Source organism: Glossina fuscipes, unplaced genomic scaffold, assembly GCF_014805625.2.
Source record: "Glossina fuscipes isolate IAEA_lab_2018 unplaced genomic scaffold, Yale_Gfus_2 86, whole genome shotgun sequence".
In the NCBI taxonomy this organism is placed as follows: Eukaryota; Metazoa; Arthropoda; class Insecta; order Diptera; family Glossinidae; genus Glossina; species Glossina fuscipes.
The window spans coordinates 3132226-3150598 of NW_023998440.1; the positions used below are offsets into that span (position 1 = coordinate 3132226).

Sequence of the window (18373 nt, forward strand, 5' to 3'; positions counted from 1 at the left end):
AGAAATATATGATTAAGCCAAATTACTAAGTCAAGATTAAAAGATTTGTTGATCAAGTTCCACAATTACTTGAGCGATCGCAACAAGTTATTTTTCTTTTGAACGTGGTGGTTCTTTTACTTTGGTACAACAACGTCCTACTGGTAACATAAATTGTCGACTGTGCTTTATTTGATATTCACGCGTTCAATTTAAAGTGATCTCGTTTACGCATTGACTTCTCGCTATCATGTTTTTAAGTAAACTTAACACAAGATCTTGTAAGAAACATTTACACTGGCTATCTTCGCAGATAATAATCTGGTAGCTGAGGAAAAAGAACACCTCAAATTAATTTAGGTCAAAAATTTTGGGTGGCATTTTTTTATTTTAAATTTAATATTTGTGCAGCAATATTTATCATTTGGATACAATTTAATGATGTGCCAAAAACAATTTTTTTAAAAAATGCTAACCTTATGGAGATTTAAACGAACAATATTTTGTATTTAGCACAGTGAAACGTCAAATATTAATTTGCTGAATTTTTAGAGGCAGAAGAAAAAGAACAAGAAAAATACTTTTAAATCAGAGAAAACTGTCAATAGAGGTTTTTTTTTTTTAAATTTGCTCCTAGCCGGCTACGTCAGTCGTTCGCTGTTAACGTAATTGCTGCTTTAATTCTTTCAACTATTCCATCTATTACTATCGCAAGAACTGCAAAAATTGACAAGCTCTATCGAAGATTTTTAAATTTTAAGTAAGCAAATAGAGCTTTGTTACAAAGTCCTGAAATAACGTAAGATGAGGTTACTGTTTATCCAGATTGTATTATTATTATTATTATTATTATTAGTGCAGTTATTTAGCCTAACGGAGTAAATTCGTGGACTGAAACGAATGAATTGAGTACTAGCAACATAGGCTAAGGCTAAGCTATCAGATCTATTATAGCAAAGAAAATTAGATATTGAGCCTATTAGTTTTGATAAAGTAATATATTGAGTTGACATAACGTTCTGTAGCAGATTTCAGCACATCAATAGGATTGGTTAGAATGTGCTTTATCGTGATAATTTGCTCACAATCGCAGATTGGAGAAGAAGACTTCTTTAAGATCTGTTGGTGCGTTGCAATTTCATGGCCTAAGTGAATTCTCGAAAATGATTTGATCTTGATTTTGTGAACATTTGATGAATTTAATGATGGAACTAATTGAGGGTTACAACAAAAGTATTGTTGATGAACGTATTGTGGATTTGCTTCCATAATTTCCTCTTTGACGCTTCTTTCAAGGTTCAACTATTTTATTATATCGTTAATGATTAGAGGTGCAGAAGCAGCACACTTCACCGCTCGATCAGCTTGTTCATTTCCCAATAAACCGATAGGACTTGCTACCCAACACATTTTAATTTTATCGCTCATGTTTGATTCACGCATGTTGCGATGATTTTTGATGGTGCTCCGGCTCCAAGTTGAGGAAGTATTTGGTTCAGAAGAATCTGTCCTGAAGCATATTTCATGGCACTGACATCTGGCTGACCATAAGATTTAGAGCCGTCTGCATATAAGAGACGTTAACCGTCAAATTGCAGCATTTGTGTTTTTTCAGCATTTGGAATAGATGTTTTTAAGTAAAGAAGCTTGGGAAGGAATTTAGTTCTTAATTCACAAAGTCTATTTTCTAACGCTGGGAGACCAGTCTCAGCTATGATATGGTTGACGGACGCCGTTGCGAAAAATATAGCTACTTGTTCTAAGGGCTTAGTTACAGACCGATTTTGGGATGTTGATATTAGATTTGTAGCTATTGTCATAAATTATCGGCCTATAGTCAATCTTCCTTCGAAGAAGCAACATAAGCAACAGTGTTAATATATGCGTGGCTTTTCCAAGCAATGTGGCAATGCAATTTTTTAACTTAAGACAGTGTGATTTTCGACGATACTTTGTTGGAGGCCGTGAGCGCGAGTTGTGCCTCATTTTGGTCTCATAGGTAGTTTTAAGTGTAACTAGGTATTGGCCATATCTTAGCGTAGTTTAAGATATTCTAGATTGTGATAGAATCGCCAATAAAAGATATTTCTGATATTCGATATACCCGCACAATTTAACTTATGTATTGGTCGTACTTTTTGGGCATAATAATGGGTATCATTTTCTTACGAACTGAAATATTCATTCAAATTCTAGTCTCTGGCCAACGAAATATCATGCTTTACCGGACCGATGTATTCTTCTAAGGCATACTGTATTTTTTGGATCCCTTTCTAGACCGCGAGGCCGTTTTTCCTTATTGCTCATGGTTGTATTCATTACCGGACAAAGTGCGGAAGAAGGAAGCATCTAGTATAAATAAGTACTGAGTTTAATCTGGCTGACGACATCTATGTATGTAAATTGTTTATTGATTTATTTTGCTGTGAGGACCTTCGGAATTTCGTAATCTTAAATATCGGATTTACGATATGTTAATATTAACATTAGGTGCCTGCATGTATTTTGGCCATTTTTTCCGTCATTTTCTATCTTTCTGGCAACATGGCGTACGTATCGTATGAACGATATTGGTTTGTCAGCGATCCAAACACCGATCTATTTGGGCACTCCTTCAGCGTTGCAAAACCGCTTGTCAGCCAATCATGGTGCATCAATCTGAACAAGCGGTAATCAGAAGCCATTGTTTATGATGAGTACACTTGTTGCGGAAGATCTTCCTACTGAAGCATCCTTGACAACTCTTGCAATGTGTGGCCGAGCGTTGTTGTGATTTTGCGTCTGTTAACCGCTATTGCTGGTGTTTTTTGCAACAATACACTGTTCCATTTGTTCAATCGATGACGGCAGACTTCCATAGTAACAGTTTCATTCGGTGTTAGCAACTGGTAATAAACTACACCTTGCTTCCCCCGCCCAGTATAGATTAGTACAAGTTACTACTTTAATGTTCAATAAACGTTGGTCGCAGCATTACAATGGCGTCCAACGCAATGCGGACAGGATCAAGCTTAATGGTGATTTCAATTATGTCAATTGCAGAAATATCAATTCAATTGCTCACCATATGCGCAGCAAAGCTTTATGGCCATTAGTATTCCTCTTCGGTGTCGATGTGGATGTTTCTCCCAGGCTAAACCAATGGCTTTTTGCGATTGGGATTAGCCACTTTTCATCACCAGCCACAGTAGGTCACAGAATACTGCTATTTTTTTTGCGTGGCGAGCAATAAAAATAAATGAAAGTAATGAATGTCGGAAATGCATTTTTGAGAATTCCATGATCAGCGTCAGTATGCACTAAACAGTTCAATAATACTAGATGGAAAACCGTTTTTTTTCATAGAAAAAGGTGAAAATCATCGAATTTGGCCATTGTGAACATAGATACCTCCCATTACTTTATCATTTTTATGAATAGATGAATAGAAGTATCAAATTGATAATTGAAAAATAAAACAAGTGAAATCATCCTGGTGAGGGGAGCGGGGGCGCCTCGTTAAATGCACCACCTTACCCTAGAATTATAGATTTATAACTTTCCAAAATAAGGCGTTCTATGGGAAATGCCTTATGCCTTGTGTGTGTTACATGTCCTTAAGAAGTAAACCAACTACAAATTTTTCACAAAACATTTTTGTTTTTTTTTTACAGTTCCTTTGAAGGTTCTAGAAGACGCGGGAAAGCATCATTACCTGCGGAAAACTTTTCCCGTGAAATTTTGTGTTTGCTCTGAAAAAAATTGCCTGGGTACTATGAGTACAGGCCGAGAATTTGCTAAGTAACCAGATGTTTTTAAACTCTTTAATACACTAACAGATCTTCTCAGAAGGTTTACGTTCGCTTCACATCGTTTCTGAACAAAAATACGTTAGTGTAGCTTCCCTGAGACAACCATTGGATGAAACCTCCGAAAGTCCAAAAACATTCAATGCTTTTGTAAGGAATTTAACAATTGGAATGAAGTCTTTGGTTATGAATTATGTGTAAAGCCTGCGTTTCTGACTTTGACAAATGCAGCAAAATAGATGCTTTCTAGTATAAGGTTGCTGAGAAAAGAGAATGAGTTAGAATATTTGAACATATGTCACTTTTATGGTCCCTAAATTGCAGGTTAATGGTTCTTTGCAATCATTTTAAAACTTCTAACGCGTTAACCCGAAACACTTTTCCAAGTCGATAACGAACTACAACAGTTCTCATTTATTCATCGCAATATTCTACGGAATGTTTGAAATAACACTCTCTAGTACGACAAGTGTCATGTTTTTGATAAGTTAACTTCGGCAAAGAACGTAATTGGTGGACATAGCTCTTTTGTCTCTATAGAAAATTTGTCGTGGATGTATCAAGACACAGCCATCACACAGTCACGAATACGCTGATGCTCGAGTGTACCGAGGGCTTTGAATACACTTTCGTTACACATGAGCACCTGAGGTTATCGCGGCCAGCCGCCTCTAAATGAGACATGAAGGCTCCCGCTAGCAGGTGCAAGTTATGCTCTAATTTTCGCTGGTTATAAGCGGTGTGAATAGCACGGATATCGGCTGCGGTGAAGAGTTCCTTAAATCGCTCTTAGAAACCTAAACGTTTGACTGCATTTTTCGATACTCTGAATGTATGTTCTGTCCAACGGACATCAATTCAAATTCTACTGATTCTTCTATATTGGCACCACGAAAGGAAAAGGGCTATGCATCACATTCTTTATGCGCTAAAAGCAGGCACTGTTTTTTTGGTGACATTGATCATGTTGACCTATTCTGTTATTTTTATGAGATCTGAGAATATATGAGGTTGCAATTACTTACGTTTTAGGGACAAATAAAGCTGTGCAAAACCAATGAGCCGAAACAATAACAGAAAATAATTTGTATTTGGCATGGGCGCCAAATTGGTTTTTGCCCGATATATCCATACCCCATACGATATTTTATAGTGCGTTACGTGTGTTAAATAATATTTTTACTACTTGACAATATATCGTGGGCTGTAGCTCGACTTACGAACTCAAATTTATATATTTTTATACTGTACTTTATATTACATACTAATCCATATTTTTGTACGATTTGTACGATTTCTCACTTAATTTGACGCGAGCTGTAAGAAAAACTTTGGGACAATCTTTGTTCTTCTCGACAAAATATCAGATAGGCGGATATGCTTAACTTTACTTCCCTAACCTTGTTAATCAATTATTTTCATGCATTATAGGATCTCGATATACGAATACAGGATAGTGGTAAGTATGGAGACCAAAGATTGTACTGCCTCCAAGTTTATTTAAAGTAATTAGAACCGAACTTAAATAAATACATTATGTTGAAGGAAAGGTCAGTATTTACGGGCAATTATTTTCTTTATTACGGGAAGACGAAGGTCCAAACGTAGATGCTCTACGTTGAAATGGTTTAGCCGTTGTGTTAGATTTAGTTTTATTATTTGAGCTGTTTGCTGTGCTATTTGGGGCACCCGTAGACAAACGTGATATTAACTTCGATGGCTCGGGAGAAATAACTGCAGCAGCGTTAAAATCTTTGCCATTTATTTTGGGTTTAAGAGAAGATTTTGTGTTAAATTCAGACGTGGACCTGATTGCAGATTTTCTAGGCCTTATATGACCACTCGTTTTGGGAGTCACATTTTTCGATGCAAGTGCGTCATTCGACTTTCTTGAAATCTTACTTACAATACTGGCGGCCAAACGTGAAACTCCCATCGAAGCCTGGGCAGAAGTAACAGGAATAGTGTTTGAATCTTTATAATTTATTTCAGGCTTAAAGAATTATTTTACCTTAATTTCGTGTACTGCTTCAAACGTCGAAGTTCTCGATCTAATACGGTTAATCGGTTTTGAAACTATTTTGTCATTGATTTTGGCACTACCGAGGGAGGGAAGCGAGGTATCCGTCGATGGTCGAACAGAACCAGTACTAGTAGGCTTCGTCCATTCATCCATTCTTTCACCCATTGCAAGTTTAGAAGAGTAAAGCTTGGAATTAGAATTTGGCCCCCTTACGCTAGAATGTTTTGATAATGTTGAATCGCCTTCTAAACTACGTGCAAGTAAAGAACTAGAATTGTTAAGTGACTCATATTTTCCTGGTGACGTTGTTAACTTGAAACAAACTTTCCTCTTAATGGAAATCCTGTTAAGCATTGGTTTGTCTATTGAGTTCGAAGACTTCTTAGCTTTTACTTCCAAGGAAGATTGAGCAATATCTGGTCTGAAGGATTGATGAGATGTTTTCGCGATTGTTTTTATCGGTGAAGTGCATTTAAGAGAAGTCGTAGATTTTTCATTTAATATAGACGTTTGCCTCAAATATGGTTTAGAGTTGTGGATCACATTTTTCGATACGTATGCTGGCTTGATCGCGGCTCGCTCAGGTAGAGGCTTTTCAATTTTTCGTGTACGGCCATTGGTTGCCACTTTAGACCTATTTGTTGGCTTTAGGAAGAGTACGTCAGGTGACTTCTTGTTATTAGTCGCGTAGGGAATAAGGCCGCTCACCTGAGTAGATGTTCCAAAATCCGAGCGCCTTTTATTCCATACATGGGATGATCGGTCCACTGATGTATTTTTTGGCCGTTTGGGATCTTCCGAATCAAGATTAGCCTTAAGCGCTGTTATGAAGTCGAACTCCCTACCTTTTGGCGTTTGATGTGAATCAGCAATGCTAGATGCATTCGTACTTAGTAAAAAAAATGGATTGTAGCCGTTTCGAAAATTGGCAATATTGTTAGTTTGTTCAAAATCTTTACTAAAATTTTTTACTGTAGGTGGTTCTAGTATAAATGTTGCTTGCCTTTCAACAGCTTCAGCGAATCTCTTCCCTTTTTCATGTTTGTAAGGATGTCTTAGTTCTACGTGCAAGGCATCAGATGATTTTCGGGTTTTAATGGCAAGACTTTCACGTTTGCCATCGGTTTCCTTATTTTTAATCTTTAGCTTTGCTTTAAGAGTATTTAAACTGCCTAAGCCTTTATATATTGTGTTTGCACAGTCTCGTATAGTGTTGTGCTCTTTTTCGATAAATTTTGGTTTCTCTACAACGTCCAATTCGCCCAGTATGGGGATTTTAAGCGCTTCAAGATCAGCTTCAAAAAGCTTTTCCGCATTTTTCGACTTGGCCTGCTCTTCAGACATAATGTCATCATCGACGAATTTTAAAGGCGACTCATCAGACAGAGATGATTCATTGAATTGCAGAGAACTGAATAATTTTATGGTGCTTTCTATTTTTAAATCATTATTCACGCAGGGCGGACTGCTTGAGCTCATAGTATCGAACGAAAGTTTGCTAACTATATCCGTAGAAAAATTTTCTTTCGGTAAACGAAAAGGAAGATGGAGCTTTGGCACAATAAATTCGGATAACAACAAATTACCTTCAAATGAATTTTTACCTAACTGCCTAGCCATCAGTTGAGCTTCTTTTGCCATCATTTCAAATGGATCATCTTCTACTTCAGCTTGCTGTTGCTCCCCACAATCAAAGGAATTTTCTTCAAATCTATTGCCTTTGTTTCCTCGTCGTAATGGTGAGAAAAATTGTTTGCCGCCGGGGATACAATCATTGTCCAATTTCAACATGTTTTTTGTTTTTTTGTTCTCGTCTAAGCTGAGATTTATTAAATTTTCACATTCCGTATCGGACATTTCTTTGTAAGAGTCCTTTAAGCAATGAGTTGAATTAGGGGTCTCTTAAATTATATATAAATTTTTTTGTTCTTAAATTTTCTTCGTTGAAGCGATATATTTAAATCGAATTCCTTTACTTTTTTTCAGATATTTTTTGTTATTTTAATTTTTTTTCAGATTGTCAATAATTTCTTGTCGTAAGTAATGAGAGGAAATTCATAACACAATAATTATTGAATTTTATTTTAGAAGCGCTCCCTACGAGTAGTTAATGCCATAAAATTAATAATGATTTGATTGTTTTTTTCTTTGTTCTAGAAAGTAAAAATTCATCTTTGAGTGATATTTCTTTTTATAACTTATTGAGACCAAGGAAGTAAATTCTAGGATTAAGCAACGAAAGATATTACAGGCGGACAAGGCTGACCATTACATTCCTTACACCACTTCACCTAGTAAAGTTATTCGCTAATTGGGTAATAATACACTAAAAATTGCACATTATTTTGTTGCCAAGACACTCTTTTTATGAAACCCCGTATTTGGAGGATGACCGAACCGCCACATGACATGATCTAAGTTTTGCAAACTTAATGTACTTCATAAAAATTTTATTATATTTCAGTTTCTGTCACAAAGAAAATAACTAGAAATTAGACCTTCTCTCCATATAAGGGCTTGCTTTTCATGATAACCCCCGATACATGTTCGGATCTAAAAAATAGAACTATCTGCTTCTCTACCGTCAAATTTTCTGCAAATTGCTGCTATGGATAAATTGTCATCATAAAATATTAAGAATTGATTCTTTTTCTGAAGAGATTACTATTCATAAGAAATCTTATATGGTGTGGAGCTCAGGAAAATGACCCATTAGGTTCAAATTACGCCCTTAATTTTTGTGGCATTTACTATTATGAATCAATTTTCACCACGAAAGATTGGAAATTTCCATAGGAACAGTTATGTGAGAGAGAGTTGAAAACATTGCCTCACTCGAACTAAAATTTTCATATCAGTTTGGAATGTCCAAATATTACCACAGGACGATTTTGTTGAAAAATTGGCATAATTGCAATTTTTTTTTAAACTAGGGCGTCATATCGGAAGTTGTGGAAAAAGTGAACAGATCGATCCAATTTTCAGTAGCGTTCGTCCTTGGGTCAAAGCATGTAATCTTATCAAATTTCATCAAAATATCTCAAAAATTGCGACCTGCAGCTTAATTACATTGACAGACATCAGACGAACAGACGAACAGACAGGTTTTAATCGATTCACAAAATGATTTAGAAAATGATTCTGAATCGATTAGTATAATAAAAAGTGGATCTACCTTATGCTTTTCTAGTTTTTACATACGTCCGCACAAACTTAATATGTTGTATACCACAGGTGGTGTAGAGTATTAAAAAAACAAGAAATCTAAGACCGCAGCTTGTTGTAATTTAAGCCCTTTAGAGGTATTGGTCCTGACAACAATATGTTTTACGTTTAGTCTTGTCTAACGGTTTCCCCGATTGGTATCCGTCCACATATACCGGAACATGTTGCACTACCAAAGTGTTGGATGCCAAAGTTTCACTACAAGATTAACTTTGTTATTTGATGGCTATATGCCGTTTTTCATCAAAGGGGAACACAAGTTCTAGTACCTATGTTTAGTTTTTGCTTTCCCATTTTGCAAATTGTAAAAGTTCAACGTCCTCTGAGAGTAGGAATAAATACATAAAGCACTAACTGCTAGACATTGTTAAGTCAACTTAGAAGTTGCAGTGTGAAGTCTTCTGCATTTTTAAGCGATAGATATAAGAATTGCTTGTTAAGATCATTGAAAAGCTTCGTCCGCGCTTTATTAGATATTATTATGTAAACTTTGATATTAAAGGATAAAATAAATTCGTTTTCAACATGCTTGTTAATACTCTAGTATAATATACATAAATACATGTATGTATATGTATATATGTATACATAGCTACCACCACAACTCTGGTATGTATCAACTTAAATCTATTGTTAAGTGATAAATATATTTTGCAATTTATCATGATTTTGCGATTTAAACATTGATTTGAATAACAATCAATAAGTCTTTGTACGGGCGCAGAATGTTATTCTAAACCGACGTTACAATTTCAATGAATCAATGCCTTTAAAACAAATCATTTGCAGCAACTGAAGTGAGATGTTGTTTTTAAAATTTCAACATTTCAACAAACGGCAAATATGTGCATTGCTCTTGATGTTGATAGTATTCAATCAGTATAGTGCAAGCGTTAGCATAACAGAGAAAACCATTACAAAAACATATTTGATTGATAAAGTATTGAAATTGTTAACAAAATGGGATCATAGCACAAATTTAAATATAAACATTAAATTTTCTGCTTTGCTAAGTGAATTCCTCATCAAACGTTTGTATTACGCTATCGAGGAGATAAAAAAAAACTCTTTTTTAAAAATCTTTTTTCTTTATTGTTTGCCTTTTTTAAAATATTTTTTATCTTTTAGAAAATGAACGGTATTTTGAATCAACTCGATATGAACAACAAGTATTTTATCAAATTTTGCAAAAGTTAAATCATATCATACAGCGTAAAGGAAATGAACCAGACTTCACTGAAACGCATAAGAAGAGTAAGTAGTAAAAAAAAAAAAAAAAAAAAACGAAAAACTGATCTCTACTCGCACCCGAATTTCCCATCTCTCTTGTAGTTTTAGAGAATATTTTCCAAAAGAATGTATTACTTACGCCACCTCAGTTAAAAGAGCATTACATCATTACCGATTTAGAGTATAGGTCCTTAATAAAACATTATGACAAATTAATAACAGTCGGTTATCCCAATGACACGATGTCAGGTGAGCTCGAGTTACACAAAAATAACCAAAAAAAAAAAATTCCAAAAATTTATTAAAAATTCATTTACAGATCAATGCTTGGCTCATATAGTTACACTAAATGACGATTGCAAATTATCAGACGAATGCTTGAGTATAATTACGAGTGACTTACCTACATATGGCTATCGGAGAGTACATCAGTAATGAACATAACTACTCTGTTAAACATTTATGTACAATTTTATTTCCTCTCGTTATGCGTGCGTGTGTCGTACATTTTGCAGAATATTAATACTTTACGTGTTTTTGCATCATATGTGTTCAAATATAAGTGCCGCACCGTTAGCTTATGAAATCTTGGCCAGTCAACAATGCACACAAGTCCAGAGAGAACAAAACGTTTTACATCATCTCGGCTTACCCGACACTTATCGAGATTTATATTTAGAGCAACGTAAGCAAAAAATTTTCATAAACATATATATGAATATGACCTTCTTTGTTGTTATTGCCTATATACCCATTACCGAAGCAATGCTTTTAAAATAATATTACAGTTTTATTACATCCACTGCTACCGAAGGATGGTAGGGTGCATTCTTTTTATCAAAACGCTTGCAACACCCAGGAGGAAGCCTCACACCATTCCGAAAACCAACTAATGTATCTCCACACTAGATTTGCAATCGACTTAAGCATGTCCGTGTGAAGAAACAATGGTTTTTTTGCCAGTCACTCAAAAGCTACAACAAATGAAGCTATAACAATTTTCGGCCACATTCTGTGGGCAATTCTACAGTACTTGAAAAAAATGAAAAAAAATTGGCTAAGCCCACCAAATATTTTAGTTCAATTTTGTTCTTGTGTTTCTTTTTTTCAATCTTTGATAGGGATAAAAGATTCAACAAAGTTGAATATAATTATTTTAGATGTTCCATATGTTGGTTATGTTAAGATAGAATTCAAACGTTTTTACATAAATTCGGTATCTCTTAAGGCACGCTTATAACGTATGTGGGTTCTGTGAGACCTTATTTCTATAGATAGAGGCCGGCCTCCCCGTTTCTTTCGAAACTTTCACGAATGCAAAATTTATACAAAAGTTTGTTGCCTCAATCATAGATTTGGAGAGCCCACACATACGTCTGCAGGACAATCCCTCAAAAAACGGGAAATGTCCAAAAGCAAACATTTCACAGTTTATATAAATATTTGCGAAAGTTTTAACGCAAGAATGTCTCCGAACGACCTCCACGATTGAATGAAACGCTTCCAAATATTTGTTATGATAATTATTTGTGGGTTTTTCTAAGACACGGATTCGCTCTGTGTTGTTAAACGGGTTGTTAAACTTCGCTTACTCCTTAGGATATCGTATCGTCTTTAAGTTTTACATAACAGCGTGTTAGTGAACTATACACTACGTTGATTTTAAGAGCTTCGAATAAGTTCTGTGTCAACAATACACCATTCACAGGAAGCATTAGTGCTCCTGTTCAATTTGAAGGGTAGTGAAGAATGTGAAGAATGAATGCACAGCGATAGCCAAAAAGTAACCAACGTTGATGCACACTGTGTGAGCTATTAACATCCCCAACAACGGTAAATGCCTATTGTGTATTCATTTAAGTCAGCTGGTTCACACGAAAACATCACTAGAGCAGATTACTAACATCATCGATTACGAAAAGCTGAGCTGAAAAACGGGTATAATATGAGAAAGTCTTTTCACAGCATGATGATGTTTAAGTGCCATCATGATGTTTCGTCTGACATATTCCCTCTTTCTGATTAACGCTGGTTGGTTGGTAGCAGTCCGAACACAGCTTCCATTCCATCCACAGCACTCAAACAAGGGATCCTTTTACTTAAAGATGTGAGAAGTGTAGGCTAGCGATGGACGGTACTTTGAACAAAGTAATTTTACTGTTCTCTCGAAGAAAGAGCTTCTTAGGAATTATTTCTTTGGTTAATACACTTCCTACTTAGGTTATGTTGCGGCATTCGCTATCCATCAATGAAGACTAGAAATGCAGTTTTGCATGGTTTAGAAGAAGTATAGCAGATTCTATGGGGAATATGTATTATCGATCAGCTTAAAATTGTAAACCGGTTTATTTAAGACCGCGCATTCATCGTTTTGTTCGGCGTAGTTATATCGGTTCATTCGTCCGTCTCTCATGGCTGCAAAAATTGAAAGTAATAAAGAACAGACATCTGATACATATACCGTTAGTTAAAATCCACAAAGCAATACGAAAAACAGTACAATTAGTTTCCAGCTTATTTAATTCGAAAGTGTTAAGTTGTAGAAGATTCAAAATTTGCAAGTGTTATATAGCAGGTCATTGGAAAGTCCAAAGCAAACAAACGCTTTCGGTCGTCTTACTAATGGCTTACGATGATGGGTATCCAAGTTTCGCCTTATAACGAGTATAATTTTCTTACTTGCTTCCTCTTGCTAAAGTAATCATTTCATTATATTAGATGTATGTATTATTGATTTTGTTGTTTGTCTCTTTCTTCATTTCAAATTTTTCATTTAAACTGTTCAACTGCTAACTGAAAGTTGTTGTTTGCGGCCTATTCGGTTATGTGGAATTCATTAATTGGCACAACGTTGTAAGTGTTTCAAATTGGCCGCAAGAGGATGAATGCCTATGCCTGTTTGTCGATGGTGAACGTCTGATTGACTGCAATTGCAATAATCATATAAATAGTTTATTATTGGTTTATTATATTAATGCAGTATTAATGTTGAATTAACATCATTGTAGCAGTGTGAACAGAGATATGTACAGATATCGTTAAAAATTGATTGCAATTATATCGATATAACTTTCAATATATTCTCAATTGATTTAAGCAAAAAAAAAAAAATTATTACTATTTGAACATTTTATTACAAGTTATGAATATTCATTTATCTATTGTCTATCTCACTCATACGTTATTAATATTACAATATTGTCAAAATTTAATAGAGTTCAGTGCATTGAAGATAAAATAAATACGAGTATATTAAGAAGTGCGAAAAGCTTCCTACAGTAACAGTTTAAAGAGCAGAAAATGCTTACAATACTAACTTGTGAGGAACCAAAGTCGTTCCTCGTTTTGGCCTCACAGGTTCTTCGGCTCTAGTGGTGGAGGGGGATGTGTGTCGGGTGTTAGAGTAAGTGAGGATAAGAACATTTAATATTTGAGTAAGTTTGGATAATTCGAGGTTAAGCTAGGATGCTAAGTGAGAAAATAGAGAAGTCTAGGGGAGTGGAGGTAAAACACTGGTCGGAGTCGGTGCTAGAATATTTTTTTATTTGAAGTAGAAAGGAAAACCCTGATCTCAGTTTTTTTTACTAATCAAGTGCAACAAAAATTTAAAGTGAAAGTCGAAGAATTGTAAAAGCGATTGACTTGAAAAAAAAGAAAATGGACTGATTCAAAAAAAATCACAACATTAGAAATTTCTTGTGAAAGGTAACCTGGAGCCGCTGAGCTACCCCAGGAACAGGTTAACGGACAAATTTTAGCCCTCACAAACTGTACATGTTCGCATTAAGAACGTGCAGGAAAGAAGATCGAATTTCTTCTTCTTTACATTCATTTCATTTAATTTAGTCCGCTCGTGTAATCCGGCGAGACTTTCAAAAAGAAGAGTGGGAAGAGAGGTGGTCGCCGCAGCCTGGTGGGTTTGTGCCCGTCAGATAAGTGTTAGGTCTTGACAGACTGAGCGCTCACTATAGTTACGACTAAGAAAACTTGAGATTCGAACCCGCGAGCACGGATATCCAGCAACAACAGCTTGCTTATTTGGTTTCGTGTTCACTGCTTTTTTATGCGGTTCTTAAATTCTTTTTTCTTCTGCAAGAAAGAAGAACTACGTTTCAAAATTAAATGACCTTAAGTAGCGTAGGGTCTTCTAACAGATTTAACCAAAACTGGCCACATCATCATCACATCATCAATTACAAGAAGGCTAACATGTTAACCTCGATTAAAAACTCTTAAAATATTTCCATTAATGCGAGAATTACGTCTTATATGACATGGAATGAACTATTGTTTTTGTTCCACTTAGGATAATTGAAACTCGAAATAGTGGTCGACTTGTTGAATAATATTGTAAGAAAGCGTTTTGCTCGCTCCTAAGCTGAGTGTTAAGCACACACACACAGACACACACACAAACACACTTTTTTGTTATAAGCGTAGTTTCTTTATTCTTGTTACTAGACAAAGGCTGTATACGTATATATATGTGCTGAGCATACACAAACACTGATCCTTAAATATCGCTAAGGTTTTGCTCTTGTATTCTTAACATTCAATATGAACTCGTTACTTTTAACATAGTAGCAAAGACGCAGTCACACACACAACGTAATTGTACAGCGATGTTGACGTCGACTGCAAAAATCGAAGATGCAGTTGGATCACTTGTGTTACGCAGTCAAGAAGGAGCATAAGCGCTGTAACATTTAAAACGTTAAAAACCAGTTAAGAAATCGTAATCGCATTCAGCACTACTTAGCTGTGCTGGTTTTCCACTCCCCGTAGCCTTAAGCAAAAAGGACACGGGCCGTTTATGTAATATGATTTCTCCTACGAACAAATAAAACTAAGATTGTAATAGCAAATGCGAAGATCTTGCAATATGCGTTGGCAACGAACCTCCTGGAAGGCCTTAGGTTATACCTCGGCCGCTAAAATCTAAATTATTCAAGAGGTCTGCAACTTAATTTTTCGCGTTGGACTCAATCACTTCTATCTAAACGATATTGGCGAGTAGTAGAAACCAATGAAAATTGAACAAAAAAGAAGAATTAAATAAGCCATGAATTTATTAAAACATCCAAGATTTTCAAAGTGGAAGTTATTATAAAAAGGGCATTTATTAAGTGTTTTTCTAATAAAATGATCCCCACTGTTAAAAGCGATAAAAGTCTTTATCTTCCGTGAGGCTAAGAAACTTGAACACTTGGCGGATAAGTTTTAAGATTTTTAATAAGGCCGCAGGTTTTAAATAGAAAAATTTACATACGTTTACATGTATGTATTAAAGCATCTGTTTACAATAATTCCATGAGTTTCATACCATTATATTCATACCGCTAGAAAACCCGTTTGCCAACTTAATTAAGACGTACTTGTATTTCAGGCATAATTATGGAGGTTAGCAGTTGGTGTTTAATATGCTCTTTATACTGTCTGCTGCTGATTTAATCCATACCGATGTGGCTTGATGACAGTTTTGTTGTAGTTGAATATGAAAGTAATTTTTTTAATATAAGAGTTACCTTAACTTCTACTTTATGTAAAGTGTGCGGAAAGTATGCCAGTAGACATTGTTTCCGCAGCTAGAGAAAATATTCATTCATTCATTGTCTTAAACGAACGATACAAAATTTAAGTCAATATTGAAAGCATATGCAAAGTTGACCTGTAAATGGCATAAAGTTTTAGACGCTTTTATGTACCACTTTGCAAACTAACCCAACATAACTTTGTATTATTATCAGCATAAAATTAAGATCCTCATTATTTTGGACCATGGAAAACTTTGCAAAAAAACTTTTAATTACTTTGTCGCAAACCGTACTTCTCATGCTCGTAGATTATATATATATATATATATATATATATTGTACATGGCTTTTAGTTAACAACTATGCATACCACGAATCGTGTGATGAGAGTGCAGTTCATTTTACTTCATGTTCAAGTGTTAACCATTTGTGTTATGTTACATATATACATTCCGGCTTCAATATATATATTAGCATATAAGAAAACGTCTGATTGCTAGGTTGCGTATGTTCACGCGGCGTGCATGCATGTATGTGCGCGTGTGTGAATTTGTGTATACATATGAATATGCATAAAATAACAAACAAGTGATGTGCTAATATTTACTCGGCGTTCGTTTAAGTGGAGCAGTAAATTAATGTCTCATTTATTTCTATTTATGCCAAAGTACAACAACATTAAACAATGCATGTTACAATAATAGCATATATGTACATTACATATACAATCCAGACGTTATGTGGCTTCCACAAAGTCCCCAAAATGAAATGTTATACGCTTCATGTGCTCGTATTCACATGTGAAGATGTGGCTGTAACTGCATGATGCATGTGTGAACGTCTACCAGAGAATCTATTCATCCCTTTTCCTATTCAATTTATGTACAAGTTCATATCCATATGTGTGTGTATTTGAACAAAAAATGTATATATATAAATGGATTTACAAATGTACAAGGATGCGTTTAGAAAAAACATTTTTCATTTTCCCTTCACCCATACGTACGTATAAATATGTATTCTCTTTTTATTTTTTTCGTTTTTTTTTTATATTTGCCACACTATGTTGTGGAAGAAAAAAATGTTTATAATTACAAATTGGTATTTGTTGCCTGCAGCGAATTGTGTAAATGGTCTGATGTGGGTTTTTATTTAGCTAACACTTGTACGGTGTCTCAGGAAAACGAATGCATTGTGAATGTAAGTAAACAATACACCTTGACTTGTATATAACATAAATAAAGCTACACTCCATTGATTTGTCACATAAAATGGTGAATTAAATACAATTTCGTTCTTTCTGCCAATGTGTCCTTTTAACATTTATTCGCACGAGCATTGCATGTGTCGTTGTTTTCGCCACCACTCGCTAAGTAAAGAAGAGTCGACCATCCATCCACAGAATGGTTAGTGGAGAAAAAAGAAAAGAAGAAACCCCAGCGTAAGGCAACATCTACACCAACTACAACGTCAACAATAATAACCCAACCATAATAGTAGCTAAGCAAATGTAAAAGGTCTACGTTTGGTTTCTAAAAAAAAAAAAAAATATTTGCTGTTTTTGTTTTTACTGTTGTTTACTTTGTATTTTACATGACCATTCTTCGAGTCGAGTCCTTTGTTTTTTTGCGACCTTTGTTGTTTGCTTGCTTGTAATTTTAACCATACACAAAAGTAACCATTATTTTCGCATCAATTTTCCTTTTAGGTTTTAGACTTTCGTTTTTTTTTTTTTTTTTTTAAATTTTCACTTTATTCATTTGTTTACTGTTTTCTTTTTTTTTTTGCATATTTTCTATTTACCGGCGCCGTTTCCGTTTGTTTGCTTACATGTTTGTTTATTTGCTTTTTGCCATTATGCAGTCATATGTTTGTTTGTTTTTCGTTTTTTAGCTTTGTTTTAGGTAACGTATACGTATCGTATAACTGAAGTATGACTAGAATTTACACATATTATACATGTATATATATATATCTACATGTATATATTTGTGTTTTCTTTATCAGTCATTCAGGCTATATATATATATATATATATAACGTTATCGTGCGTGCGGTAATGCGGGCGTACGAAATAGTTACCTGCGTTGTGTTAACCATATACATGTTAATTTTCTAATTGAAATTTACTGTTTTACATGTACAACTCCTTTTTTGCGGTTGCTTCTGTTGTTATTGCAATTCCATTGATAGTAATGTTAGTGCAGGTTATATGTAAATGTTTTTGGTTTTGAGGTTTATCCTCTTAAAGAGTTGATATTGTTAATGTTACTGCTTTTGCTGTTATTGTTGTTAAAGTCTAATGTTTTCAAATTTTTACAGATTTTGTTGCTTCCTAATAAACGTTTATATAATAAAATTGAACATGCGCTTTAATATTAAATATTCTCTTTTCTCTCCTTTTCTTTAATAATATTAATCTCTCTCTCTCTCTCTCTCTCTCTCTCTCTCTCTCTCTCTCTCTCTTTGTTGACTCTGATATCGCTATGTAGATTGTAATATTAAAACAGAGTTGCCAAGTAAACACCATTTGAACACCAAAATGAAAACCAAAGCATATTTGATCTCTGCTTAAACAAATAAATTTTGTCTTC

The 18373-nt window shown here is 34.8% G+C and overlaps 1 protein-coding gene across 1 annotated transcript; it reads left to right on the plus strand.

Moving 5' to 3' along the window:
* Positions 1–9874: 9874 nt before the first annotated feature.
* On the plus strand, positions 9875–13242 carry LOC119638236. Its single transcript, XM_038034899.1, has 6 exons — positions 9875–10046; positions 10144–10269; positions 10348–10494; positions 10565–10676; positions 10761–10930; positions 13046–13242. The coding sequence occupies exons 1-6, from the start codon at positions 9875–9877 to the stop codon at positions 13240–13242; spliced, it is 924 nt and encodes a 307-aa protein (XP_037890827.1).
* The last annotated feature ends 5131 nt before the right edge of the window (positions 13243–18373 follow it).

What these genes read in the sequence shown, in the direction of transcription:
- LOC119638236 (XM_038034899.1), top strand. Translation starts at nt 9,875, where the DNA reads ATGTTGATAGTATTCAATCAGTATAGTGCAAGCGTTAGCATAACAGAG. An exon ending in AAGTGAATTCCTCATCAAAC is followed by an intron (nt 10,047 to 10,143) that starts GTTTGTATTACG and finishes TTTATCTTTTAG; the next exon opens with AAAATGAACGGTATTTTGAA. An exon ending in AGATTTATATTTAGAGCAAC is followed by an intron (nt 10,931 to 13,045) that starts GTAAGCAAAAAA and finishes GCTAACTGAAAG; the next exon opens with TTGTTGTTTGCGGCCTATTC.